The sequence below is a fragment of the Arvicanthis niloticus genome, chromosome 23, assembly GCF_011762505.2.
Source record: "Arvicanthis niloticus isolate mArvNil1 chromosome 23, mArvNil1.pat.X, whole genome shotgun sequence".
NCBI lineage: Eukaryota > Metazoa > Chordata > Mammalia > Rodentia > Muridae > Arvicanthis > Arvicanthis niloticus.
The window spans coordinates 14581318-14609207 of NC_133430.1; the positions used below are offsets into that span (position 1 = coordinate 14581318).

Below are 27890 nucleotides of genomic sequence, written 5' to 3' on the forward strand. Positions count from 1 at the left end.
ACAACATTGGAGCCTGCAGACCCTGAACTATAGACTTTGAATCTGTGGGTCAAGCCAAACCTTTGCTTTGCTCAGTGGGTTATCCTAGAACATCAAAATCTGTTCCATTGATCAATATGTCTGTTTTCATGCCAATACCATGGGATTCTATTACTATTGCTCTGTCATAGAGCTTAAAATCAGGGATGGTGGTACCTCCAGAAGTTCTCTTATTGTACAAGCTGTGTTATAGCTATCCCGGGTGTTTGGTTTTTGCCCCATAGAGTTGAGAATTGCTCTTTCAAGACCTGTAAATACTTATATTGGAATTTTGATGGAAATTGCATTGAATCTGTAAACTTCTTTTGGTCAGATGGCCATTTTTACTAGGTTAGTCCTACCAATTTATGAGCATGGGAGATCTTGCTGTATTCTGACATCTTCCTCAATTTCTTCAGAGACTTAAAGTTCTTGTCCTGCAGAACATTTACTTGCTTAGTTAAAGTTAAATCAATATATTTCATATTATTAGTGGCTATTGTGAGGGACAATGTATCTCTAAGTTCTTTCTTAGTCTATTTAATATTTGTATAAAGGATGGCTACTGATTTTGTTTAGTTAGTGTTCACTGTTCATTTTGAAATAACTTAGATGATCAAGCTGCAGCCCTCCCTGGTGACAAGTAGGGCAGAGATCGTGCACTCTGGTTTTGCTTCTGACTTCTCCCCTTTTCCACATCACCTTTGAAGCATTTGATAAACAGAAGACACTCGCAGGATATCCACTGGACTTGTGTAGAGAAGAGGTGGGAATTGTCTCATCAGGAGGTAGTTCTGATAGAGAGTACAAATCCATGTTACCCCAAATCATCCTGTTTGCACAATTCTAATCTCAACTCAGACCACAACTTGTCCATGCCAGCTTTCCTAAGAGGAGGGAGGAGCCCTTGGTGGGAATAAATAAGCATCACTGCTTACTGGGGAGAACAAGAGTCCAGGCAAGCGGCAACTCTGAACATCAGGAGTCAGCTATCACAGAGGCTGGCAGCTGGCTGGTATCAGCTCAGCAGGTAATGCTCATAATTTCTCGACACCACAAACCAAGAAGAAATTGTCCCAGGACAGTGTGGTACTGGCTATGGCCTACAACCTATGTTTTTGGGGTGAGGCAAGGGCTTTAACTGAGATACTGGGTTAGAATCAGGGCACATTTCTAGGGTTCTGTTGACACCCACTCTTCCCCACACTTTGGGGTCACTATGTTGCTGACTGCACACTGCCCCATGCTTTGGGGCTGAGTGTTCTGGTCAAGAGATAGAGTGGGGAAAGAAGGGAAAGAGACACGAAAATTAGAGACAAGACAGGGTGTGGAGTCAAGTTTCATTTACTGTCTCCCATTTGACTCTCCCTTGCAAGAAAATCCTGAGTATTTATAAGCACAAGCAGGGGAACACATCTGAAGACTCTTTACCCCGTGCACCATGCAGCTGGGGTCACTAAACAGCAACACAAGATATGTGGGATAAACAAGATGTTTATCAGAGTGTGCTCAGCTGTTGTAGGCTGTTGAAAAACAAGTCTCTTGTCAGGGTATATGGCTCCAGATAGCTGCAAAGTTGATAGCCGCTTTCTGCTAAAAGTCAGCTCCCAACAGGGTTCATAAAATCTTCTTGATGGTCTGTTTCTCTTGCCAATGGAAGATGCAGATGCTGTGGTCTATGCTCATGGAGAGTAAATGGAGCCTGCTCCTCTGACTCCACAGGGCAGAAGTTTCTAGAACTTGCCTAGCATGCATGCTGCTGTCATAGCTAGGGTGAGACAGGACTGATGCAGTCACTCTGGATGAGAGGACAGCTCTCTTTTCCTCATATCATAGAGGAGATGACTAGGGGGTTGTGACCTGACTTCACTCTTAGAATCCAGATCTCCTGGCCAAGCAGAGGAGATTCATCCTCAACTAGGGAAGCAAAGACAGTTCAGGAAAGTGTGAGCTGTGTTTCCTTCTATACAAACTGAGCAACCTCTTTTCTCTGGAAATAATTTTGGCACAAAATATTGTTTAGTGCTTTGCCAAATGGCTGCATCATTCTGAAAGTAAAGCACAGGTTAAAGGCAGCCAAGTTATTGAGGTACCTGGTTTATTTGCAGTCAGGTCACAGCAATGGGGACAAGTGACCTGAAGCCAACACACCCTCCTCTGCTACCTCCAGCTCCCTATGTGCTCTTTTAGTCTTCTCTCCCAGCCTTCTTCCCTTTGCTTTCTTCTGCTTTCTCTCCCTCTCCCTCCTTCTAGTCCCCTACCCCTCCCTCTTCCTACCTCCTTGCCCTGCTTTTTGGATTTCTCTCCTTCCTTTCTCCAAACTTCTACTCTCCCAGTTCTCCATTGCTCTCTCTCTCTTTCCTCCTCTCTTCTCCATCCTCTCCTCATTCCTCTTTTCCCCCTCCCTTCTCTCTCTTCTCCCCTCTCTTTATCCTCCTCCATCCTCCCTCCTCTCTTTTCTCCTTTCTCCTTGTGGGGAGCTGAAAGAAAGTGGCTATCATCCTTGCAGCCATCTTGAGCCATATACCCTGACCAGAGACTTGATTGCATTAGCCTACAACAGCTGAGGACACTCTGATAACATCTTGCTTTAGATACCCAGGATTTTCCTTCGGGTGTGTGAGACTTAAAGGTGTGTGACTTAAGGGGGTGACTTAGAGATCAGGTTTAGAGACAAGACCCAAGGGCATGATTTAAAGGCGTGACTAAAAGGCATGACTTAGAAGTGAGACATATAAAAGGTGAGAGGCAGACAGAAGAAATCAGTAGGAGTAGACATTAGACACTCAGAAGAGTACAACTTACTACAACTTGGAGTAGGAATTAGGCATTAAGAGTACAACTTAGAGAACAACTTAGAGTACAACTTAGAAGTAGTTATTAGACATTAGAGAGTACTACTTGGAGTTAGTGAGTAGGAATTAGGCATTAAGAACAACTTGGAGTTAGTTATTAGGCATTAGGTTAGGCACTTAGACTTGGAAAGAGAATTGGGCATTTAGCACTTGGAAGAAGAAACTTGGAACTTGGAGGCACTAGGGACTAGGAACTTAGGACTTGGGACTTGGAGAGAAGAAGAGAGACTGAAGAATAAACGGGACTGAATCACACTCTGTCTGGTCTCCATTCCTCACGTAGGTCCTCACTCTCTCTCTTGCTGAACCCCAACCCATGGATTGGAGCTGCTTGGGGCAGTGCAGGACAATTTAGCCCCCAAGGCTTTTGGCAGTGTGGGGTTCAACACTGACAGAATGGTCTGAGACATTTTTGACACCCAAACGTGGGGTAGTGTGGTTCTCAACACTCCTCTCCCCTCTATTCTCTCTGTTTGGTCCTCTCTCCTCTCTTCTCTCCCCATTCTCTTCTCTCCTCTCTCCTCTCTCCTCTCCCCTCTCTCCACTCTCTACTTCTTCCAATGCCTCCCATTCACTTACCATCCACCTTCACCTTTGTTCACCTGTGTTCACACACCTGAACAAATGGTCAGAGGCTAAAGTTAGATAGCCATGATTACCATCATTGCAAGCTTCCAATGATAGTCCATTAGGATGCCTGTGGCCCACGCTCTGGCTGGATATAGAGGAGATGGACCCCTAAACATTCCCTGCACTCCCAATTCCCACAATAAGCCAACCACTTACCAATAATGTAACCTAGACCCCTCACCAAGCTGTCCAGAGAGGTCCACCCATTTGCTTGCTACCACACAGCCAACATGAAATCTAGTCCAGATGTCAGAGACTGATACCTCTCCACCAGGAAGCCTTCTAAACCTGAGGTACAAAGGACCATGTGATGCCCTGGCAGGGTTGAGAGAACCTTCTCCTGTGTGTCCTGCCACTGCTGGTTTTCAGGGGTCCTGGATTTCCTCATTGCACGAGATATATCTCCTGCTGCCTCTCAACTAGCCCTCCCCATACCTAGCTTCATGCGCCAAATAAAATCAGGGGCCTTAATATTTCTGACTTGTCATCAACTGGCTAATATAGTACCTGTGATAAAAACTGCTCCAGGGTTCCAGAGTTCAACCTAAGGAGGGGGCAGCTGGAGGTGGCACAAGTGCAAAGTGCAGACACGGATCATGCCCATCCCCCACTTCTATTCTGTCTTTCCCTGTGACCCTAAGATGTCCCATCAAATCTCTGGATCTTGGTTCTCTAGTATGAAAATTGGCTACAGCAACAACACTTTGTCCCTGGAAGGAGGGAGCACATGATTTACAACTGCCATCTGAGTGTCCAGAGCAACTCAGGTGGGCAGTCCCAGAGGCAGGAAGGGCAACAGAGCAGGACACAATGCCCCCCAGTGGGGGACAACTAGGAGATGGTCAGAGCACCAACTAGTCCTCCAAGACTCAAAAAAGTTTTCCTTTCAGCCTGAAGAACACAGAAGATGGCCTTCATTGCAGCTCTGTGGATCTTGATGGCCGGGATCTGCCCTGCTGTCCTCTGCTTCCCAGAAGGCACATTGGGAATGGACACTGCAGTCCAAGAAGACCAAGACAATGGGACACTAGTGGACAGTCTCACATTGGCCTCCATCAACACTGACTTTGCCTTCAGCCTCTACAAGAAGCTGGCTTTGAAGAATCCAGATAAAAATGTCGTCTTCTCCCCACTTAGCATCTCAGCTGCCTTGGCTATTGTATCCCTAGGAGCAAAGGGTAACACCCTGGAAGAGATTCTAGAAGGTCTCAAGTTCAATCTCACAGAGACCCCTGAGGCAGACATCCACAGGGGGTTTGGACATCTCCTACAGAGGCTCAGCCAGTCAGGGGACCAGGAACAGATCAGCACAGGCAGCACCATGTTTATTGAAAAGCGCCTTCAGATCCTGGCAGAATTCCAGGAGAAGGCAAGGGCTCTGTACCAGGCTGAGGCCTTCACAGTTGACTTCCAGCAGCCGCTTGAGGCCAAAAACTTCATCAATGGCTATGTGAGCAATCAGACCCAGGGGATGATCAAGGAACTGATTTCAGACCTGGATGACAGGACAGCCATGGTGCTGGTGAACTACATCTACTTTAAAGGTGAGAGTGGTCACTGCCTGGGGAGTGGAGGGAGAGGATCTTGTCTGGGTACCTGTGCCCACTGGATGATCACTGGAAAGGAGATGCTCAAAGCTCTGGAGACATGGGTATCTAACTTCTTGTTACTCACTAGTCTCCTCTTCAGAAGTGTTTATGGACACTGGCTGTGTTTCCTGGTACATGCTCAAGAGAAGCCCTGAGCTCTCAGTCTACAAGGGCTGCTTATTGGCTTTGTCTTAACCTTACTTACTAGCAGAGTACCTCACATGCCTAGTCCTACCTGTTGGTCAGAAGCTATGGTTACTCTCTGCAGAGAAAGGTTCCCTCAGGATTCCCATTGCAGGGATTTTTAATATGTTTCTATAGCAGAAGTCCATACATGCTGGAGATCCTCTGCCTCCAGAAGGGTCCAGGTGGGCTGGGCACTTATTGATCATAAAGAGCCTAGAGACAATAATTGGACAGGGAAGGTAGCATAGCCTACACCAAGTGAAGAGCCCTGTGGGCAGTTACTGTGCAACACTTCTCTCTGAGCCTTTTCTGTAATGAACTGGTCCTGAGAATGGAGAAGCAGGGACTGAGTAAGAGCCATTAGAGGTGTGGAAGTGTCAGCCAGGCAGTGTTCTGTGTTTAGTGTCTGACTGCTTTGAGGAATTTTGCTTTTGTAAAATAACTAACCATTTAGCATGAAAAATCAGAATTCCCAAGATACATTTCTGGTCCAAAAAGTCTGATGAAATCTGGGTACAAGATAGATGGAGACTCAGCTGGAGATGCTACAGGTAATGGTACTGGGGAGGAGATCCAGAGATCCTACCCCACAACATCCTGCCTCAGAGACGCAGGAAGCAAAGTGACATCCCTGAAATGGGTGCAGACAGAAGTCATGATGTAGTCAGGCCCGCAGTGGATTTGGAGATGATTTAGTTTGTCCAGGGTAGATGAAGGGGAGGCCTGGGCTATAGACAGAAAATCAAGATGACAACAGAGAGAAATATAGGACAAGAGAACAGGAGGACAGGAGGACAGGGGACCCAGAGGGCAGGAGGGCCCCAGATCTGCCTTGGGCTGGGTATCGTAGAAACAGAGTATCAGCCTGAAGCGTTAGATTGCAGAACATGGCTCTCTCAGCTTCCCCATTACATAAGCTCAGGTGTGCTTGGTGTGAGAAGTGATGTATGTTTCGATTGTGAGATGCCAAGAGCAAGAAATTGCTTCACTCTCAAGTCCCATAGTGTATGTTGGTAGTAGGGACAGAAACTATAATACAAACCTGAGCTGGTATATGTGATTTGTGGAGACAGTCACAACCCATGTGTGAGGTCTTAGCCAACAATCTGGGTGATTATGAACTGATTACAATATTGGGGAACTCAGACTATGCTGTTCTGTGTCTCCTGAAACCTGTCCCACAAGGCATTGCCTTCTAGACATGGTTCCCCTGGGGAAGACCGGACCCTCAACTCTCCCCTGTCTCCAATCTCACCACTTTCACTTTGGTCTTTCTTACACACTCCACCCCAGATCCCTAACTTTGTCAGGAATTCAAATAGCCAGGCTATGGTTTTGAAGATTCCTCTTTGAGATGGAGACAATGCTCATAGCTAGCAGATTAACCAAATACCTGGGTTTTTCCAGTTCAGCATATACCACACTAAGGGACACTCTGAGTGACCAAAGATGCATGGATTGCTGTCACAACTCAGAAGGAGAGCATGAATGGGGAGGAGGTGGAGTGTTTGTCCTGTGGTTACAACATGATCATTTGCCTCACCTTTAGGCAAATGGAAGATGGCCTTTGACCCTCATGACACATTTGAATCTGAGTTCTACTTGGATGAGAAGAGGTCTGTGAAGGTGCCCATGATGAGCATTGAGGAACTGACCACACCCTACTTCAGGGATGAGGAGCTGTCCTGCTCTGTGGTGGAGCTGAAGTACACAGGAAATGCCAGCGCCCTGTTCATCCTCCCTGACCAGGGCAGGATGCAGCAGGTGGAATCCAGCTTGCAACCAGAGACCCTGAGGAAGTGGAAGGAATCTCTGAAACCTAGGTGCATGTCCACAGGACCCACAACTCTCCTGAATTTCTGTCCTGCTGTTGCCTGATGTCCAGTGTCCCTGTACCTCAGAGTCACAGTAGTACCCAGTGTGATGGTGGAGAGGGCCCAGGGGACAGGTGAACTGGAGTTGAATTTCCCTCTGCTGACTATGTATTTTGGGCCCTGAGCTGCTGTTGATTTTGTTGTTCACAAGATGACATCAGCTAGAACAAGGAGCTGAGGTAGCCTCCCTCTAACAGGCTGTAAGTTATACAGAATCTCAAATGAGTTGGAAGGCAGAGGGAATTGTGATTAACAGGAGATGAGCTCTGAGAATCAGCTAGGCCCTGTGGAGCCATCTCATCCTCAAAACACTCATCATTCATCACCCATGGAAAAATACTTGAAGCATACTGGGAGTTATCTGATGTAGACTCTGAAAGTATATCAGAGACTGAAGCACAAACCTACTCTTAGGGCCCTTCTTGTAATTCAGGAAGAAAGAGTGTAGGAGTGAAAATTAAATTAAGCATCCTTTAGCAGGTTAAAATGTGAGAAAGGGTGAAGTTAAGAAGGGGAGTGTTCAAGGGTTAGGAAGGCTGGAGTCTGATGTGTGCAGTGTGCAGTTTTAAATATAAAGCACTCCTTAGAAGATGTTTTAGAATAGCCATGCCAGGGGAGGACTGCATTTGTGGGTTTGGGAGGAAAGCATTCTGAGTCAAGGAACAGCCAGGACCAAGTCAGGTTGCCTGTCTACTGTTCACACTCTCAGGCCCTGATGAATAATTAATGCATTAAGAAGAGAATAGTCAAGTCATCTAGGCATGGGTGGAAAGAAGACTACTCTGTATGGAGAGTGCTGTCAGTGGAGAGAAGCTGTTGCGGCCCGAGCTATCCCATTTGGGGGCCAAAATGTTGAGAGCCACTCTGTCAGTGTTGGAACCTGCACTGCCAAAAGCCTTGGGGACTAACTTGTTAGAGCCCGCACTGCCCCAGGCTGCTCAGGTCTGCAGGTCGGGGTTCAGCAAGAAAGAGAGTCAGGATGGATGTGAAGAATGGAGACCAGACAGAGTGTGATTAAATCCTGTTTATTCTTCAGTCTCTCTTCTCTCCAAGTCCCAAGTCTTGAGTTCCTAGTCCCTAGTTCCTAGTCCCTAGTGCCTCCAAGTTCCAAGTTCTTTCTCCAAGTGCTAAGTGCCTAATGTTTAATGATCTTCCAAGTGCCTAATAACTAACTCCAAGTTGTACTCTACTCTTCTGTCTGCCTCTCGCCTTTTATATGTCTCACTTCTAAGTCACGCCTTTAAGTCATGCCCTTAGGTCTTGTCTCTAAATCTGATCTCTAAGTCACGCCCTTAAGCCACACACCTTTAAGTCTCACACACCCAAGGGAAGATTCTGGGTATCTAAAACAAGATATTATCAGAGTGTGCTCAGATGTTATAGGCTATTGTAATCAAATCTCTTATCAGGGTATATGGCTCTAGATGGCTGCAAGGATGATAGCCGCCTTCTGTCGGCTCCCCACAAGAAGCCCCAGCTACTTGGTGGATTATGGGGGCCACAGAGTCTAAGGACTCTTATATTGTTTTTTTTTTTCCTCAGGAAGATACATAGACTCTAGCTGCCCAAGTTCTCCATCTCCACCGACTATAGCCTGGAGAAAGTCCTTCCAGAGCTGGGCATTAAGGAAGTCTTCTCCTCACAGGCTGATCTGAGTAGGATCACAGGAGCTAAGGACCTGCAAGTCTCTCATGTAAGACAAGGAACACAGGGTGCTTTGCCTTGGGTCCTGACTGTGGATGGTGAAGGTCATGTGGGCATGTGGGGAGGGTACATGTGTGAGAACACCTACATTTCTGAGGTTTCTTAACAAATGTCCATGCGCTATCACATGTATGTAAGCTTAGCTAGGAAACCATTGTGGCCCCCACCCATTTATAAGCTCTGCTAGGAGACCCTTGTGGGGAAGGGCCTATAGTTGCTTTATAGAACCAACGTGTGCTGCATTGCAAGGTTACCCACAATACACTGCAGGTTTACTCACAATACACTGCAACACCACCCACAATACATTGTAGGCGCACCCTCAATACACTGCAGTGTCACCCACAATAAACTGCAGGCCAAATCACTACTAGCTTTAGCTCCTTCACTGTAGTGCTGGGACAGTATTTCTTGACCAGCACACAGAATATTAACAGTAAGAGTAATAACAAGGAATGTATGGCAGTTCTGATGAAAACCTCAAGAATAGGAGAGAAGATGCCTTGGACCCCCATACTACATTCCTAGGTGCACAGCTTGTCAGTGACCAATGATCTGTCCAGGATCCACTCAGAGCCCTGGGCTCAGATCTGTAACAGCAGGACATGGCAGTCTGGTAACATGAAGCCAAGGGTTGTGAATTGCTGTTGTATATCCCAGGGAGGCTGGAGCAGGAGGGATGCTGAATCCTGCTCTGACTGCCAGCACTGACCCTAGCTGTTCCCTCCGAAGAAGTCAGGAGGCTGTCTGTGAGGAAACTCCTGCCATTACCCAACTCTGTTTTCCAGTTTGTAGTGGTTTGAGGGCAGTGCAGATTCAGACACTGAGCAGACCCCGGGCGTGCCTCATCTCTCATCCTGAGCCGTGACTTGGGAAATCCAGGGTTAGAGCTCAGAGAAGGAACAAGGAAATAGCAGCAGATGAGGCCAGCACTCACTGCTTCCTCCAGTCTTCTCTCCTGCCCTCCTGGTCTCCACTGAGTGATGTGTTTCTCTCCCCACAGGTGGTCCACAAGGCTGTGCTGGACTTGTCTGAAGCAGGCACAGAAGCAGCTGCTGCCACAGGGGTCAAATTTGTCTCTCGTGCTGGAAAAAACACTGTGTGGTTCAACAGGCCATTCCTGATGGTTATTTCTCACACAGATGTTCAGACTACCCTCTTTATAGCCAAAGTGACTAACCCCAAGTGATCCTATAGCTCCCCAAGTTCTGATGATTCTGCCCAGGACCCTGGGACAGAGACTGCATGTGGATCTCCATACATCCTGGCATTCATGCTCTGATTGGCTGTTGCAAAGATGGCTTCAACTATCTCTGTGGCTCCCACATTCACAGGAGCCTTTGGACTGTCAATGTCAGGCTCTGGGGTCTCTTGGGAGCATCTGCACATGTTTCTGAACCTGAAATCTGTCTTTATTCTTCCCTGGTGACTCTTCTTTATGTGTTCATACCCCAAACCTAAGCATCAGCAAATACATGCATTCCCAGTATAGGCTCTGAGCACATCTGCTTTCAGCTTGCACAGTCTTGATGGGTCCATGTTAGCCTCTGGGCCAACCCATGAGAATCAGATGCTGGACAGAAAGGGGAACCTGCTACACCGAATGTCATCCCAGCATCTGAGAACACCTGGTGCCATGCTCTTAGGTTATGCTTTCCCCTCTGCAGGCATTGCCACTCAGTGGCACTTGCAGGGTCCCCTGACCCTGCTTATATCTGGAACAGTGTTAGCACTCATAGTCTTGCAGCTGCATGGGGTCGGGGTGTCAGTCCAGCTCCTGTCCCCCTAGCATTCCTACTCAGGTTCCCAGCGGACCAACCTCACACAAAAGATGAACACGACCAACCAAAATGAAGAGGTAGAGCCGGGCAGTGGTTGCAAACACCTTTAATCCCAGCACTTGGGAGGCAGAAGCAGGCGGATTTTTGAGTTCAAGGCCAGCCTGGTCTACAGAGTGAGTTCTAGGACAGCCAGGGCTATACAGAGAAACCCTGTCTCAAAAAAATGAAGAGGTAGGAACAAAGGATCAATAAATATATACCTGCATAGAAAGTGCCCAGATAGTGTTCCCTCAGCCTTTGCTGTAATGGGTTTACTCTAGTTACAACATATTAGGAAATATTGTCACTCTGTGTCTCCTGTGATTGCCCTATAACCTACATGCTAACAGTTCCTTTTATGGAAGAGGAAATGAGACACAGGGAAACATAGTTATCTCCCCATGACCACACAGGTAGACATCATGGTTGGTGAGATGCTCTTCCAAGTGGCCCGATGCCAGATGCCAGAGGAACAGTCTCCCCCATGTTGTGACTCTGTTCATGAGACATCACTGTGGCGGGCAGGTGGATGATTAAACAGGGCTCTAATACTTCCCAGAGAAGAACCAAGTGATCCATGTATCAGGTGACATCTCTGCTATGGTGGATGCAAGGAGGATGAGAGAGTGAATATTTAGGGCAGGGCAAAGAACACTGGAGCCATATCTGTGGATCTGAGAGGAGGTGGATGTCTGGGACAACAGAGTAGACTGGTGGTAGAGCGGAAGAGGTATGAGTGGCCACAGTGGGGCAAAGAGCCTGGCTACTTGAGGATTCTGGAATAATTCAGAGCCACAGGGAGCACTGGAGGAGTTAGACAGAGTTTCTCACTTGAAAAAGGTTCTCTATGAGGCTACAATGCAGAGAACAGAGTTGTGAGAGGCGAGGATTGCCATTGAGGGCAGTCTCGGGGAACATCAGGACACAGCTGGAGAGGAGAGAGGATGATTCAGCTCAAAGGACAAGCTGGCTTACCATCTCCATGGAGGAGGAGAGGAGTTCACGGTGCATTTGGGTTGGGGCACCTGCTGTTCATGGAGAATCCTCTGAGCCTTATACATGGACAGGGGCAGTTATACATTCAGGTGGAAATTTGTTCACTTCTTAAGGCTTCTGAAAACACCCATTGAGTAGTAGAAATGAAGGCAGCAGAGGCTGGTTGGCCACACTCAGGACTCCCAGTGAGTAAATACCCTTCCTTAATGGCCATGAGTTAAGAAAAGAGGACTTAGCTATTGAAACTATCAAATGTTCCAGCAGACTTCCCAATGTGTCTGTCTGTTAGGCATCACCATGAGACTGGGACACCACAGGCACTCCGTGAGTGCTGACAAGCCCCAGCTGTATCCCTCCATCCTTCCTGGATTCAGCCCAGGTATCTAAGGAGCCTGTTGCTGAATGCATCTCTATTCAGTGAGCTGGTTCTAGAACTTGTGGCCAAATCTGAGTTCATCTCTTCTGCAGTCTAGGACCTAGATATCAGGGATTGCCTCTCTTCATTCCCTAGGTGTTGAGGATTTCTCCTCTCTTGTCAATCAATTGTTACATGGTGATGAACCCCCTATAGGGAGAGACCCAATGTGCAATCAAGGTAACAGTCTGTGGTGGGGAAGGAATAGGTGCTCAAAAACACTGCATTTCACTGAGAGTAAATGCCTGGAACATTCTTGCACGATTCAATGATTTCCAGGTGCTGAATGTTCATTTTATACTATTTTAACATTGAGAAGTGGCTGTTGGGTGACAATGCTGCATCTGTTCATGTCTGGCTGGTACATGGGTAACATGCAGAACCATATGTAAAACAGGGCCTAATATTGACTGCCTCAGTCATAGAGTACACATCTTGGTCACATGGTTGATAGTAGACAGCATTGTCAATGGAGTAGAAACCATAGGTATTTGGGCAGTTTCTTTATATATCTTTCTAGTGCCTTCAGGACCTCAATGGGTCTGATGACATATATACTATTTCCTTTTGATAATGGTTTGCTGCAATGCGTGCCCTACTTTATGACTTCGTGGGTCAGAGAACACCCAACTCATGATGGGCAGCTCAAGTTACAGGGTAACATAGGAGCCTGTCTCCACTCTTGTAAATGGTACAACCTGGGAGAATAGAGCCTAAAAATGAGGCAGACAAAAGTCTCATGCAATAGCCAATGTTATTCAGACCATCAGCCAATTTATACTCTGAGTGTCAAGAAGAGTCTCCTGAGGAAGTGTACAATCACAAGGAGAAGCCACATGTGGCAAGATATTTTTTTTCCATAGAGGTATATAAACAAACATCAGTAGTCAGGTATAACGAACATCTGGAAGGGGCATACAAGCATAACCCAAAAACAATTTTGTGTGATTTCTAAAAAAAAAAAAAAAAACAAAAAAAACTGGGAATACAAGATTCCTGTTTTATTTTTTTCACAAGCACTCAGAATTCCTTTAAAATGACCTTATTCAGGACCAGCCTACCCAAGCATCCAGTACCTGTTAAAGAGCCTTCTCCTGACCCAGCCCTACACAAAGCTGACACCTCTCCAGGTCTCTTGGTAAATGGGCAGAATAGCTCATTCCAGTGAGGAATGTGCTGTCTCTAGAGCCCAAATTGGCCCACCAACACTGGCCCCGAGATACTGCGTTTGATTCACTCTTTTCCCTGGCAGAGGCAAATCTAAAGGCATTTACTTAGCCTTTCCAATGGAGTAGGCTTCACTCCATAGGTCATGGTTCCAATGTGAGAATTCTGACAACTTCCAAGTATGTTTGTCCCAACTGTACATTCTGGGACTAGCAAAATAACCACAAGATGAGTTCAGGGACCCACTGTAAGTCAGATTCAGCCAAAACTCCATTAATCACCTCCTTGAGCTCCTACTTTAACTGGAGGGCCACATGTTTCTTGTGTTCTCTTGGAATTGTTGTCATTTCAAAACCAGTATCCAATAGACTCAGGAAAGTCTGATTGTTTCTTTCCTCCAGTGTACAGTTACCTCTGGGCATATTTTAGGCTATTTTATTGGGTTCTTATCTCTCTACATCATTTTCAAACATTATTCTATGCTAATCCCTTCCAACCCACCCCCAACACTAGGTAGGAGATGAAGATTGTTAGAAGGGAAAGGGGGAATAGCTCTCATTAGCCTATGTCTTGCTGATTAAGGGTGTCAGATACCTAGGGGAAAGTATAATCTTTGTCATCAGAATATCAAGCAATCTAGCAAAGAGCAAAATCAGCAGTAGCGGGGGAGAAGCCACCACCTCTCTCAGGGCCCTGGCATGCATATATATATATATTTCCTTCAAGAACCTTCAGAATTCCAAACATAAACTATCTTCAACTGACAGAGTCACATCCCTGCCAGAGCATGAGACAAATCATAGTCAACTGCTGTGGACAATCTGAAGCAGCCACATATTCCACACCTGGGATTAAAACAAAAACATTTAGAACATAATTGGGCTTTAAAAAAACACAATTCTCACTACAGTCACCCTCGTAAAAGGCATCAGGTCACTCCGGGGAGGGATTAGAGAAAGGTGAACAGTAGAGATTTTATTAAAGTCCTCAATCCAGGGAATCTGGCTGTCGTATCGTAAAAGAGCTCCTAGACCTGAAAACTGGCTCAAGTCTAGAAATTGGTTCGAAGGTCAAGATTGGTTTTTGCTGCAATCCAATGGAGTCCTTTTATTTGTTTGAGAATTTTTTCTACGTATACAGATCAAATAAAATGCTTTTTTTTTTTTTTTTTTTTTTTTTTACAATTTCATTGTTGGAAACACCAAAATTAATTAGCCAGTACCAATGGTCAATATGAGTCATACAACTATAAACATGACCTTGCCTATGCTGTGCATTAGATCATTTAAGACATTATTTGTCTGTGCTGCTCATTGTGGTAGCTAAGATCGATCACCTTGACATTTCTGATTCAGTTCATCCACTTGGCCTCTACTTCATCTGGGTCCAATAACACTGAATTCATCCAGCTTAGCAGCAGTGTCTCCAAACTCCAGGTCTCTCATAGGAAAACAGTAACAACAAAGCCCTTCAAATGTGCTGGTACCCCTCTCACCATTATTCATGTTACAAGATTACTGAAGAGCAACTCCTTGGAGCCTTCCCATTGAAAAAGATTTGGTTTTATAAAACATACCTGTTGTGAATAGTCCCAGCCTAGTGTTTTGATGGTAGTTCCACTCCTGGGAGGGGATGCGGAGGAGGAGTGAATATTGTGAACCTTCTGTCCAATTGAATTTGTAAAATAAGGGCTAGAGCCAGTGATTGGGCAGTAGGAGGGGAGGTGGGGGAAAAGGCTTAGGGGAGGAGTCGGAAGAGGAGGAGACAGAAAAGGAAGTAGATGGGAGAGAGAGGTTATGGCGGAGCTACGGAGGCTACGGAGGAGCCAGAGGTGGAAGGACAACGAGGAGGAGGAGAAGAACGTGGCCCAGAAAAACCGCAAGTTATAAGGATCTCATAGCTGGGGAATAGAATAGTGCAATGGTAAATCTGCCCAATCTAGGCTTGCAGTTTATAATCATAAGTATTGAGTTGTGTTTTCCTTGACCAGACTTACTTGGGTCAGAGATTTACCGCAACACATACCTACTGGAGCATTGTAGTTTTTTCTAAGCATTAAAAATCCCTTTAAAAGCTCTAAGCCAAAAAGTATTAGGCATCTCTAACCCCCATTTAGTAGGAATTCTCTTGACAAATGCTTCAGATATCCATTTTTTAAAGTTGGTACCTTTGAACTATATGAGTTTCCCAATTAAACTAGAATCTCTAATAACTGAGCTTATATCAATAATCACAGTATGATCGAGTTTTACATCCTGTCACCATTACACCATACTCTAAAAATCCATTCCCACACAAAGTCCCCAGCCTTCTGCTTCACTGAATTGATTTCCTAGCTAGAATATGTCAACTTGACACAAGCTAGAGCCATCAGAAAGAGGGTACCCACTTAAGAAACCGTTTCAGTAAGATCAGGGTGTAGACAAGACTGTGGAGCATTTTCTTAATTACTGATTTTGGTGGCAGGCCCAGTGCATTGTGGGAGGGGCCCTCATTGGGCCAGTGGTCCTAAGTACTGTAAGAAATCAGACTGAGCAGGTTATGAGAAGCAAGTCAGTAAGCAGCACCCCTCTATGCCTTCTGCAGCAGCTCCTGCCTCCAGAATCCTGCCTTGCTTAACTGCTTGTCCTGACTTCCTTCAATGATTAACAAGGATGAGGAAGTGTAAGCCAAATAAGCCTTTTCACCTCCAACCTGCTTTTTGGTCATGGTGTTTCATCACATCAATAGAAACCCTAACTAGGACAACTAGCACACTCATTGAGTGCTTTAGTAGTATCCTTTAACAGGTCCCCCAAAACACAGGAGGCCCCCAGACCTTTGCAAGACTGATCCATTGAAGAAGCATCAATCAGGCCATGAAATTCAGCATGGAGACAGCATCACCAACCAACATGAAAAGAAGATCTATCCATCAAAGTCCACAGTTTGAGAAAAGTCTCTAAAAGTACAAACATTTCTTCTTGGTTTCTCTCATTCTAATTCTGGCTAAATGTTCTTGTTCAGTGAAGTATGGAACCCTAGGATATGGGTTTTCTGCTTAGAAGTTCACCTTGAGAAAGGATTAGGGAAACAGTATCATCCTGAACCCCCAGTGTAGCTTCCATCCAGCTATAGACTTTCTACTGGCTTAACCCAGCATCCCAGTAGTCTTCTCTGGTAGCTGCCCCACCGCAGGAGTGCCCCTCCCCATAGACTACACTTCCTACCTCCCTTCTAGGAGCCTACTTAGCCTTAAGGCTGGTTACATACAGGTCTAGAGCAGACTATGGATGGGGCCTGGGGGACAACAGTACTGTCTTAGAAAAAGGTATTTCTGGTTTAGCAGACTGAAGTAAAGACATCTGCTTTGCTTGGAAAGTCACTTATGTCAAAAGTTGTTTTGCTGGGACACATAGGTGAAAGGACATTTTGCTGGAGCAGACACAAGTGAAAGGATATTTCCCTGAAGCAGACACAGGTGAAAGGATGTTTGGATATAGCAAACATGTGAAAGAACCCGTGATAAAGGAGTATAAATATGACCCCACAAACTTTAAGAAATGAGCACTGAGCATTGGTTTGGTTTGCTCCGCCTTAGCTAAAGACACACATGTAGAGGTTCTCCTTACATAGCACTGTTGAGCTCAACTTGTGATAACACACCTCTCGAGGCAGCTTGCTGCTTCCCTGGCCTCGCCTCAATCTGGTTGGCAAGCCCTGCAGTTTCTTCAGGATTGAACTTCAGCTGCTGGTTCATGCCTGGTGTCTGCCTGCTGAAAGGACTGGTCTGGACCTGCCTGTCTGTGTGCGGTGTCTGCCTGTCTAGAGGTAGAGGCCTGCTCTGCAGCTGCTGACTCGTGTTTGGTGTTTGCTGTGGGACTGAGCTGCTGCCAAGGAAGATTGAGCTCAACCCAAAGAACTGTTGCTGAGCAGGTCCGCTTCCCCCATACCATAAAAACTTTTCTCTTCCACTACCTCTGCTGGGTGGTGAGCTAAAGGAAAGGTTGAACCCTTATTAAAAGTAGGTTACAAAAACTGTATGCCTACAGTAGACAATGAAGGATTAATTTCATCAGTCAAAAGTGGAAAAGGCAATAGTTTAGCAGGCAGGGGTGCAGAGTATGAGTACACCAGTGTGGGGGTGGAGAGACTACATTCCTGGCTTAGATAAACTCTTGAGAATCTGAGGGTTCAAATTTCATGGCTGCCCCAGTCTCTCTTGGCCTGCATAGCAGGATAAACCTCTCAGCTAGTTCTCCAGTGCCATGCTGTGTTCCCTAACATGACAGTAATCAACTGAGCCTCTGAAACCATGAGCAGCCCCCAATTCAGTGATCTCTTCTGTCTTGCTCTTGGTATCTCTTCCCAGCAAGAGAATACTGAGTAAGACAAAGTGGTTCATGATAAAGGAAAACTCACCTTAGGGGATCTTAAGAAACAGAAATCTGCCTTTAGTCCTCTGTTTACCCAGCCAAAGGCCTTCTCTTAGGGCCTTGTCTCCAGCACCACTGTCTTGGGGTCTCTGCTTTGGCCTAACATTCCAGCCTTTTGTTGAAAATAGGGTTAAACCTGAGAGTTGCAAGGAAAAAAGAGCAAACCCACAATGGTTTAATTGAAGCAAGCTGTATCTGGGAGTACACTCAGGACTAGGTAGGTGCTTGTCTCACCCTAAGTCGGGATTTGAAAGAACAATCCCTGCTGGTCTCTTGAACTCTCTTTTATAGGAGACAGGGACTGTTTACAGGGGCAAGGGGGATTGTTGTTATACACTGTTAGAAAGATACAATGAAGGAGAAGGAACAGGAGGAAAAATATACATCATGTGAATGGGGTCACATGTTTAGTGTAAGTTGAAATACATGTCTCGCAGTTTATATAAGAGCTAAGAAACAGGAACTTATTTTTATTACAAATAAAAACCTTAACTTGCAAGGAATTAACACAGGACAAACAGGAACTTCTTCTTAACTGTCATAAGTACAAACAGAAATCATTAATCCCTCCATGTGACAATAAAACCACTACCATAGTTTAAAGCTAAATGAAAGAATTAGTAATAGCATAATAATTACATAGTTGTCAGGTGGATGGGCTTTGGACAGGTCCATCTCTGGGTTCCCAGAATATGGCCTGAGTCACATTTTGCAGCAGGTTAAAATAGCAAAATTCACTGGATTTCCCATCAGATCGAATTAGGGGCAAGTGTACATCCTGAAGTCTTTCCTGTTTATGAACTGCCTGCATACGCCCTGACGTGTTCTCTGTTCAGGTATCTCTTGCCCACAAGTGATTAAGCACATCCAGGGAAGGTGGCTCAAACAAACATAGGGCAGACAAACAGGACTTTGTTCTTAGCAGTCTCAACTGAAAAGAGAACCATTAACCTGCAAGGTTTACTTTTCCTGTTTTGGTCTCATATTAAATTACAAGGACTTAGCACAGGATACAAAGGATTTTATTCTACATCTACAAATAGAAACCTCAACCTGCACAGGAAAAACAGAAATGTATTCTTAACTCTCTTAACTACATACAGAAACCTTCACCTACAATGTACATTGTTCCTTGTTTGGTCTCAAACTAGTAGGCTCTAATAGTCCTCTCATCCCTCCTGACTGAGGTCTTGAGAAGAGGGATTATTTTGTTTTTAATAACTACATCTTCCTTTTAAAGATTCATTTATTTTATGTCTGTGAGTACATTATCACTGTCTTCAAACACACCAGAAGAGGACATCTGATCTCATTACAGATAGCCACCATGTGCTTGCTGAGAATTGAACTCAGGGCCTCTGGAAGAGCAGCCAGTGTTCTTAACCACTGAGCCACCTCTCCAGCCCCAAGAAGAGGGGTTCTTGAATGCTGCTCCAGAGCAGCAGAGTGAGGGGAAGCATGGTGTAAGGTCATCTACACACTGGTTTAACATGCTGGGAGACAGGTTGAGAGAAAGGAGGTCAGTGGCCAGAGGCTGGTTGAAGTAATGGGGACTAAGATCCCCTGTGGCAGATAATTGAAGTAAGACGGGGTCCTGCTATCTGGGTGTTGAGGAAAGATAATGAAAGTGTCCTTAATCTTCAGCAGTAAAGGGAGAAGTAGAGGAAGAGTGTGAGAAACTCTAGTATGAAGATTAGCCACCACTCGAGGAATAGGAAGGATGCTGCACTGATGATGCTGAGGTCCTGAGCATGGGATAGGAAGGGTCTGTGTTGATGATGCTGAGGTCTTGAGCATGGGATAGAAAGGGTCTGTGTTGATGATGCTGAGGTCCTGATATGGGATAGGAAGGGTTTGTGTTGACGATGCTGAGGTCCTGAGCATAGGATAGGAAGGGTCTGTGTTGATGATGCTGAGGTCCTGAGCATGGGATAGGAAGGGTCTGTGTGGATGATGCTGAGGTCCTGAGCATGGGATAGGAAGGGTCTGTGTTGATGATGCTGAGGTCCTCCTGAGCATGGGATAGGAAGGGTCTGTGTGGATGATGCTGAGGTCCTGAGCATGGGATAGGAAGGGTCTGTGTTGATGATGCTGAGGTCCTGAGCATGGGCTAGGAAGGGTGTGTGTTGACGATGCTGAGGTCCTGAGCATGGGATAGGAAGGGTCTGTGTTGATGATGCTGAGGTCCTGAGCATGGGATAGGAAGGGTCTGTGTTGATGATGCTGAGGTCCTGAGCATGGGATAGGAAGGTCTGTGTTGATGATGCTGAGGTCCTCCTGAGCATGGGCATTAAAAGCCGTCAGGCTTTGGGGCAGGCAAAGGAGGGGTGATGCAGGCTAAAAGGGTATGCCTGAGAGCACCTTTATTAAATAAGTGCTGTATGTGAGGTTTTAAGCCTTGTGCAGAGTGGTACAGGGATAAAGGTAGTATCCTGGAGTCAGATCTTAATGGAGGGTGCTGATGGGAACCTTGTGAAAGAGAAAAGGTGTCCTGTGCTTTGGGGTCAGTGAGGGAGTGCAGAAGGGAATAAGGTAAAGCATTAGTAGGAATCAGTGGAAAAACAGGTTTTCAGAGTTGAGGAGAGGAAAAATACTGGAAGGAGCTGGATGACTGTAAGCAAAAGGGAAAGCGTGATTTGGCCCTGATGTTCCTGCCCAACAGGGAGGTAGGGAATGAGGCACGAAGAAGGGAGAGCAAACCTCTATTTAGGATACGGCCATTCATGACAGGCTGGATGTAGATGTAGACAAGTTCTGTCAGCATCGAGCATGTGTTTACTAACATGTAAGTTCCCCTAGAGAAACTGCTAGGATGGACATAGAGTCGCTCTGTTCTTTCCAAAAAGACTTAGAGAGCTAAGTAGAGCAGAGGTCATGCACTCTGGTTTTGCTTCTGACTTCTCTCCATTTCCACACTGACTTTGAACCATTTGAAAAAACAGAAGACATGTCCAGGAGATCAGTAGGCTTGTGTAGAATAGACGTGGGAATTTTCCCATCAGAAGGTAGTTCTGACAGAGGCTAAAAATCCATGTTACCAGAAATCCTCCAGTCTGTTCATTTCCAGTCTGTGCACAGAGCACAGCTTGTCCATGCCAGCATTTCCTAAGAGGAGGGAGGAGCCCTTGGTGGGAATAAATAGGCATCACTGTTCACTGGGAAGATAAACATGCCAAGCAAGCAGCAACCCTGAACATCAGGAGTCAGCTATTGCAGAGGCTGGCAGCTGGCTGGTAATGCCCAGGGTTCCTTTTCTCCAGGGACAGAAAGAGGAACCTTCCTAGGACTTTGTGGTACTGACTATAGCCTGAAACCTATGTTTGTGGGGGTGGGGTAAGGGCTTTGACTGAGATACTGGGTTAGAATCAGGGAACATATCTGGGGCTCATAAAATCATCTCGATGGTCTGTTTCTCTTGCCAATGGAAGATGCGGATGCTGTGGTCTATGCTCATGGAGAGGAAATGGAGCCTGCTCCTCTGACTCCATAAGGGGGGGACGTTTTGAGAGTTTGTCTAGCATGCATGCTGCTGTCATAGCTAGGGTGAGACAGGACTGTTGCAGTCACTCTGGGGAAGGTAACGTTGGGGAAGGTGGCAACTCTGTCTTACTCCCGTCACAGGGGAGACGCCTGGGGCGTTGGGATCCCACTTCCCTCTTAGATCCTAGATCTCTTGGCCGAGTAGAGGGACTTCACCCTCAACTAGGGAAGCAAAGAAGGCTCAGTCACTGAGCCATGTCTCCTGCTGTATGAACTGAGCAACCTCTTTTCTCTCTAAATAGTTTTGGCACAAAATATTGTTTAGTGCTTTTCCAAAGAAATGGTTGCATCAGTCTGAATCCCCGACTCAACTCCTCTGGTCCTTCCAATCCCTCCTTCTCTCCCCATCTTCCCTTGGCTCCATCCTCCTCTCCATAACACCCCCTCCTTTATATCCCTGCCCATATTTCTTCCATTTTCTCACCCCTTTCTTTTTCCAAACTTCTGCTCTCCCCTTTCTCTTCTTCCTCGGCCTCCCTCTCATTTCCCATCCACGTTTACCTTTGGACACACGTATGAATGGCCAGAGGCTAAAGGGAGATGATGTCCTTTACCATGATTGCAGACGTCCATTAGGCTGCCTGTGGCCCCGACTCTGGGTGTATATAGAGGAGATAGACCCCTAGACATTCCCTACACTCCCAATGCCCACAATAAGGTTACCAATAAGGTAACCTGGACCCCTCACCAAGCTGCACAGAGAAGTCCACCCATTTCCCTGCTACCACATAGCCATTCTGACAGCCAACATGAAATCTGGCCCAGGTGTCGGAGACTGACACTGTTAGTTCTTCTCAACAGGAGACCTTCCAATCCTGAGGTACAAATCACCATGTGGTTCCCTGGAAGGGCTGGGAGAACCTTCCCCTACTCATCCCACTAATACCTCTTCTCGGTGCATTCAAGGCTTTGACATGGCACTGGATGTCTCCAGTGCTTCTTCTCAATTGATATCCACACTCCCAGGAAAATTCTTTGGATTTAGGCCACAGTTTTGAGATTTTTCAGACTTGCCACCAAAAGACTAAGATAGATCCTGTACTACTTACTTCTCCAAGACTCCTGAGGTCTGCTGAGTCAGAGATAGAGATAGAGATAGAGATAGAGATAGAGATAGAGATAGAGATAGAGATGAGATAGATATATAGAGAGATAGACAGAGAGAAAGAAAGAGAGACACAGACAGAACAGAGACAGAAGAAAAAAGGAGGGAGAGAGGGAGGGAAGGAGGATTCTGAACAGACAGGGCTTATACCCACCCACTTCTTCTGTTTTGACTTGCTCTTTGACCCTGGAATATCCCTTTAACTCTCTGAGTATCAAATACTTTTTCTCTGTTAGAAAAATTGGCTTCTGCAGCAGCACTTCCAACATGGGAGTAGGGAACACATGGTGTCCTTCTGCCATCTGAGTATACAGAGCACCTCCAGTGGGCAGTCACAAAGGCAGAAAGGGCAGCATAGCAGGATACAATGCTTCCCAAATGGGAGAACTAGGAGATGGTCAGAGCACCAGTTGGTCGTCCCAGACTCAAAGGATATTTTTCTTTCAGCCTGGAGAACACAGAAGATGGCCTTCATTGTAGCTCTGGGGATCTTGATGGCAGGGATCTGCCCTGCTGTCCTCTGCTTCCCAGATGGCACATTGGGAATGGACACTGCAGTCCAAGAAGACCAAGACAATGGGACACTAGTGGACAGTCTCACATTGGCCTCCATCAACACTGACTTTGCCTTCAGCCTCTACAAGATGCTGGTTTTGAAGAATCCAGATAAAAATGTCGTCTTCTCCCCACTTAGCATCTCAGCTGCCTTGGCCGTCCTGTCCCTGGGAGCAAAGGGCAACACCCTGGAAGAGATTCTAGAAGGTCTCAAGTTCAATCTCACAGAGACCCCTGAGGCAGACATCCACAGGGGGTTTGGGCATCTCCTACAGAGGCTCAGGCAGCCAAGGGACCAGGTGCAAATCAATACAGGCAGCGCCATGTTTATTGAAAAGCGCCTTCAGATCCTGGCAGAATTCCAAGAGAAGGCAAGGGCTCTGTACCAGGTTGAGGCCTTCACAGCTGACTTCCAGAAGCCTCTTGAGGCCAAAAAGCTCATCAATGACTATGTGAGTAAAGAGACCCAGGAGAAGATCAAGGAACTGATCTCAGACCTGGATGCGATGACATCCATGGTTCTGGTGAACTACATCTACTTTAAAGGTAAGAGTGGTCACTGCTCAGGAGTGGAGGGAAGGAATCTTAGCTGGGTGCCTGTGTCATTAAGATGACAACTGAAAAAGAGATGCTCAATCCTTGTAGATATAGATGCCTAACTTCTTAGTACCCAAAGCCCTTACTTTTCCTCTGGGGTTTTTTGAAAATGGTATGCTTCATGGTACGTAGTCAACATAAACCCTGATCTGTCCATCTAAGAAGGCTGATCTGGCTGTAACTTAAACTTAGTTATTAGCAGAAGGCCATAGCTCACATCTCCAGTCCTACCATAGTGTGCAGAAGCCATGGCTACTCCCTACAGAGACAGATCCCCTCACACTGCCCACTGCAGGGATTTCGAACATGCTCCTGTAGGAAAAGTCCATCCCAGCTGAAAAGCCTCTGTCTCTAGTAGGGTGCTGGTGGGATGGGAAACTGTTGCCCTAAGGAAGCTGACTGTCCTAATCGTAAGAGAGAAAGTAGCACAACCCACAGCTAGTGAAGAGCCCTGCTGGCTGTTACTATACAGGACTTCTCCCATGAGCCTTTTCTGTAATAAGTCCCACAGTGTGCATTGGTAGTAGGGGCACGTAGTAGGAATCTGGGATAAGCCTGAGCTGAACCTGAGGTTTGTGGGGGTGCCCCCAGGCCATGTGTGAGATGACTCATTACCCATGTCTTAGCCACAATGTATGGGATTGTGAAATGATCACAATATGGGAGAACTCAGTCTGTGCTGTTCTGTTTCCCCTGAAACCTGTCCCACAAGCCATAGTATTCTAGAGATGGCTCCCCTGAGAGCGACAGGACCCTCAACTCTCCACTGTCTCCAGACTCACCACCTTCACTCTGGTCTCTCCTACACACTCCACCCCAGGTCCCCGACTGTGTCAGGAGCTCAAGGAGCCAGGCTGTGGTTTTTAAATTCCCTCTTCCAAACCAAGCCTGGAGACAATGCTCAGCGCTAGCAGCCTGATAACTACCAAGGTTTATCTAATTCAGCATATGCCACACTAAGGGACACTCTGTGTGACTGAAGATGGTGGATTGTGTCACAATTCAGAAGATCTTAAATGAGGAGGAAGCAGAGTGTCTCTGCTGCTGTTACAATCTGATGATTTGTTATTTCTTTAGGCAAATGGAAGGTGCCCTTTGACCCTCATGACACATTCAAGTCTGAGTTCTACGTGGGCAAAAGGAGGCCTGTGAAAGTGCCCATGATGAGCATCGAGGACCTGAGGACACCCTACTTCAGGGATGAGGAGCTGTCCTGCTCTGTGGTGGAGCTGAAGTACACAGGAAATGCCAGCGCCCTGTTCATCCTCCCTGACAAGGGCAAGATGCAGCAGGTGGAAGCCAGCTTGCAACCAGAGACCCTGAGGAAGTGGAAGGAATCTCTGAAACCCAGGTGCATGTCCACAGGACCCAGAACTGGCCTGGCCCCATGTTCTGCCCTCAGCCTGAGGCCCCATATCGTTGTACCTCAGAGTCTCACTAGTGCCCAGTGTGATGGTGGAGAGTGCCCAGGGGACAGGTGAACTGGAGTTGAATTTCCCTCTGCTGACTTTGTATTTTGGGCCCTGAGTTGCTGTAGATTTTGTTGTTCAAGAGGAGATCGGCTAGAACAAGGAGCTGAGGTATCCTCCCTCTAACAGGCTGTAAGTTACACAGAATCTAGAATGAGTTGGAAGGCAGAGGGAATTGTGATTGACAGGAGATGAGCTCTGAGAATCAGCTCTACCCTGTGGAGCCATCTTATCCTCTCATCACTCATCATTCAACACAGATGGAATGATGGCTTGAGGACCTACTATGTGCCAAGCTCTGACTTAAACCCCTAGAGTATATCAGAGACTAAAGCACAAAGGTTGTTATCCTTATGGGCTTCCTTGTAATCGAAGAAGAGAGAGAAGGGAAGTGGGAATTAAGCCAAATGTTATTTAGTAAGTTAATGGCAAGAAGTGGTGAGGTGGAGAGAGGCGTGTCAGAGGATAAGGAACACTGGATCCTGATGCTCTGTGCTGTGTTAAATGTAAGTCTCGTTATGTGATGCCTAAGTGCCAGCATGACAGGGAAGGGCTACACTGTGTGGATCTAGGAGGAAAGCATTCTCAGTCAAGGGACAGCCAGGATTAAGTCAGGGTTCCTGTCCACTGTTCACAATCTCAGGCCCTGATGGATAATTATTGTATGAGAAAGAGCAAAGTCAAGTTGTCTAGGCATGGGTGGAAAGAAATCTTCACTCTAGTGAGAGAGTTGTGTATGGAGAGGAACCCCAGCTACTCAGTGGATTGAAGGAGCCAGAGGCCAGTGACTCTTCATTTCTCTTTCATTCTCAGGATGATAGATGAACTGCACCTGCCCAAGTTCTCCATCTCCGCTGAGTACAGGCTGGAGGATGCCCTTTCAGAGCTGGGCATCAGGGAAGTCTTCTCTACACAGGCTGACCTGTCTGGGATCACAGGGTCCAAGGACCTGAGTGTCTCTCAGGTAAGACAGTAGACGGGGTGGTTCAGCTTGGGTCCTGACTGTGAATGGTGAAGGCCATGTGGGCATGTGTGGATGGTACATGTGTGAGAACACCTGCATTTCTCAGTTTCCTTCATGCCTGGGAGAGCTTAATTACACCCTAGATACTCCTGCTGAGAGTATGCAGCCAGTCCCTCCTCTACCCCCTGAAGAAAACCACACCCAAGAGCCCATGGTGGGCAGTACCCATGCTTGGTGTTAGATCACCATGGGTACCAACCTGTGCTGCACTGCAGGTGCCACCCACAGTCCACTGCAGAGCCAAAGCATGTCTCAGCCTCTTCACTCCAGGCCCGGACAGTGCTTCTTTACCAGCACACAGAATAGTAGCAGTAAGATAATAACAAGGGATCTATGGCAGTTGTGATGAAAATCCTAGGAATATGAGAGAAGATGCCTTACACACTCATAATACCTTTCTAGGTGCACAGCCTGAATGTGCTTAAAGTCCTCCCCAGTGCCTACTGAGAGCCTGGGGCTCAGATCTGTACCAGCAGGGTGTGGCTGTTTGGGAATATGAAGCATTTCCCTGTGCATTGCTGATGTATACCCCTGCTGGAACAGGAGGGATGCTGAATCCTGCACTGGCTGCCAGCACACTGGCTGTTCCCTGTGGGGCTGCGGGGAGTCGGCCTGTTGGGAGACGCCAAGCATTGATTACTCCTGTCCTTCTGTTTTAGTCTGTTTGAGGGCAGCACAGATTCAGACACCGAGCAGACCCAAGGTGTGCCTCATCTCACACCCTGAGCAGGGACTTGGAAAAGTCAGGGGCAGGGCTCGTGGTAGAAACAGGGAAATTCCCCGGCAGATGAGGCCAGCACTCACTGCTTGCTCCATACCCCTCTCCTGCCCTCCAGGTATCCAACCAGTGATGTGTTTCTCTCCCCACAGGTGGTCCACAAGGCTGTGCTGGATGTGGCTGAGACAGGCACAGAAGCAGCTGCTGCCACAGGAGTCAAAATTGTCCCACTATCTGGAAAACTGAACCCTCTGACTGTATATTTCAACCGGCCTTTTGTGCTGATTATCTTTGACACAGAAACTGAAATTGCCCCCTTTATGGCCAAGATATCCAACCCCAAATGAGACAAGAACTTCTTAAGTGTTGGCTCTTCTTCCCAGGAGCCAGGCATTGAGCCCGTCTGTGGGTCTCCATGTACACTGTGGCTTCCATGCTCTGCTCGGCTGTGACATGCCTGGGTCAGACAGTGACTGTGTAACAACCTCATGCACAGACGCCTGTGGGTAGTCATTGTCTTGCTCCCAGACTTCTTGGCAGGACTAGCTTATGTTCCTGAACCTGAAACTTGTCTTATTCCCTGCCCCTGCTCTCTCCCCTGTATCTGCCTCAACCTGAAAGCCAGGGCCACAGCAGATAGGCTCAGTCCCAGCTTAGGCTCTGGTTAGGTCTCCCTTCAGCGTTGCTGTCTTGATGGAACTGTGTAAGCTTATAGGCCAACCCACAAGGACCAAGAAGAAAACTTGCTGCCCTGTGTTTCTCTGCAGCGTCTGGGACCACTTGGTGCCCAGGTCTGTGTCACTTTTTCCCTCCTCCAGGCTCTGCCTCCATGCACTGCCTCTTGCAGGATCTCCTGACCTTGTCCACATCTGGCACAGAGTTGGAGCCCTCACTTCTGCAGATGCATGGAGCCTGATGGTCAGACCAGATCCTTTCCTCCCGGCGCTCCTACTTAGAGTAAAGTGGCCTTTCTTTTAGCTCCCAGCTGACCAGCTCCACACAAAAGATGAGCACCGCCAACCAAAATAAAGAAACAGGAGCAAAGGGTCAATAAATATATAACTGCATTGAATGTAGCACTGCTCGCTTAGCTCCTTTCGGCAGCTGGTGCCCGCAAATGACAACCAGGACATAGAGATTTTCACTCATAATCTGTGACTCCTGTGATGGCCCTCTGACCTACATACTATTGTGAGTCCCTTTATGGATGAGG

At 46.8% G+C, this 27890-nt stretch overlaps 2 protein-coding genes and 2 long non-coding RNA genes across 4 annotated transcripts; 3 read left to right on the plus strand and 1 right to left on the minus strand.

Annotated features, from left to right (window-relative positions):
• Nucleotides 1–962: 962 nt before the first annotated feature.
• On the plus strand, nucleotides 963–13103 carry LOC143436821 (serine protease inhibitor A3C-like). The gene is given in 5 exon segments (XM_076921287.1): nucleotides 963–1048; nucleotides 4394–5047; nucleotides 6828–7101; nucleotides 8695–8845; nucleotides 9860–13103. Coding segments are annotated over 4 exon segments (1248 nt in total). The 5' UTR covers nucleotides 963–1048; nucleotides 4394–4410; the 3' UTR covers nucleotides 10046–13103.
• Nucleotides 10728–14872, minus strand: LOC143436822 (uncharacterized). The gene is made up of 2 exons (XR_013106632.1): nucleotides 14591–14872; nucleotides 10728–14099 (listed from the first exon to the last, which is right to left on the minus strand). It is a non-coding gene; the product is annotated as an uncharacterized LOC143436822 (long non-coding RNA).
• A 129-nt stretch (nucleotides 14873–15001) lies between these two features.
• LOC143436824 (uncharacterized) lies at nucleotides 15002–16938 on the plus strand. The gene is made up of 3 exons (XR_013106633.1): nucleotides 15002–15177; nucleotides 16044–16201; nucleotides 16653–16938. It is a non-coding gene; the product is annotated as an uncharacterized LOC143436824 (long non-coding RNA).
• A 3863-nt stretch (nucleotides 16939–20801) lies between these two features.
• On the plus strand, nucleotides 20802–27753 carry LOC143436823 (serine protease inhibitor A3N). The gene is made up of 5 exons (XM_076921288.1): nucleotides 20802–20962; nucleotides 22762–23415; nucleotides 24544–24817; nucleotides 25749–25899; nucleotides 26830–27753. Exons 2-5 carry the CDS (start codon nucleotides 22779–22781, stop codon nucleotides 27022–27024), a joined length of 1257 nt encoding a protein of 418 aa, XP_076777403.1. The 5' UTR covers nucleotides 20802–20962; nucleotides 22762–22778; the 3' UTR covers nucleotides 27025–27753.
• Nucleotides 27754–27890: the final 137 nt, after the last annotated feature.

Excerpts from the sequence above, each read along its gene's own strand:
- LOC143436823 (XM_076921288.1), top strand. The coding sequence starts at position 22,779 with ATGGCCTTCATTGTAGCTCTGGGGATCTTGATGGCAGGGATCTGCCCT. Across the intron at positions 24,818-25,748 it reads AAGGAATCTCTGAAACCCAG|GATGATAGATGAACTGCACC; the intron begins GTGCATGTCCAC and ends TTTCATTCTCAG. Across the intron at positions 25,900-26,829 it reads AGGACCTGAGTGTCTCTCAG|GTGGTCCACAAGGCTGTGCT; the intron begins GTAAGACAGTAG and ends CTCTCCCCACAG.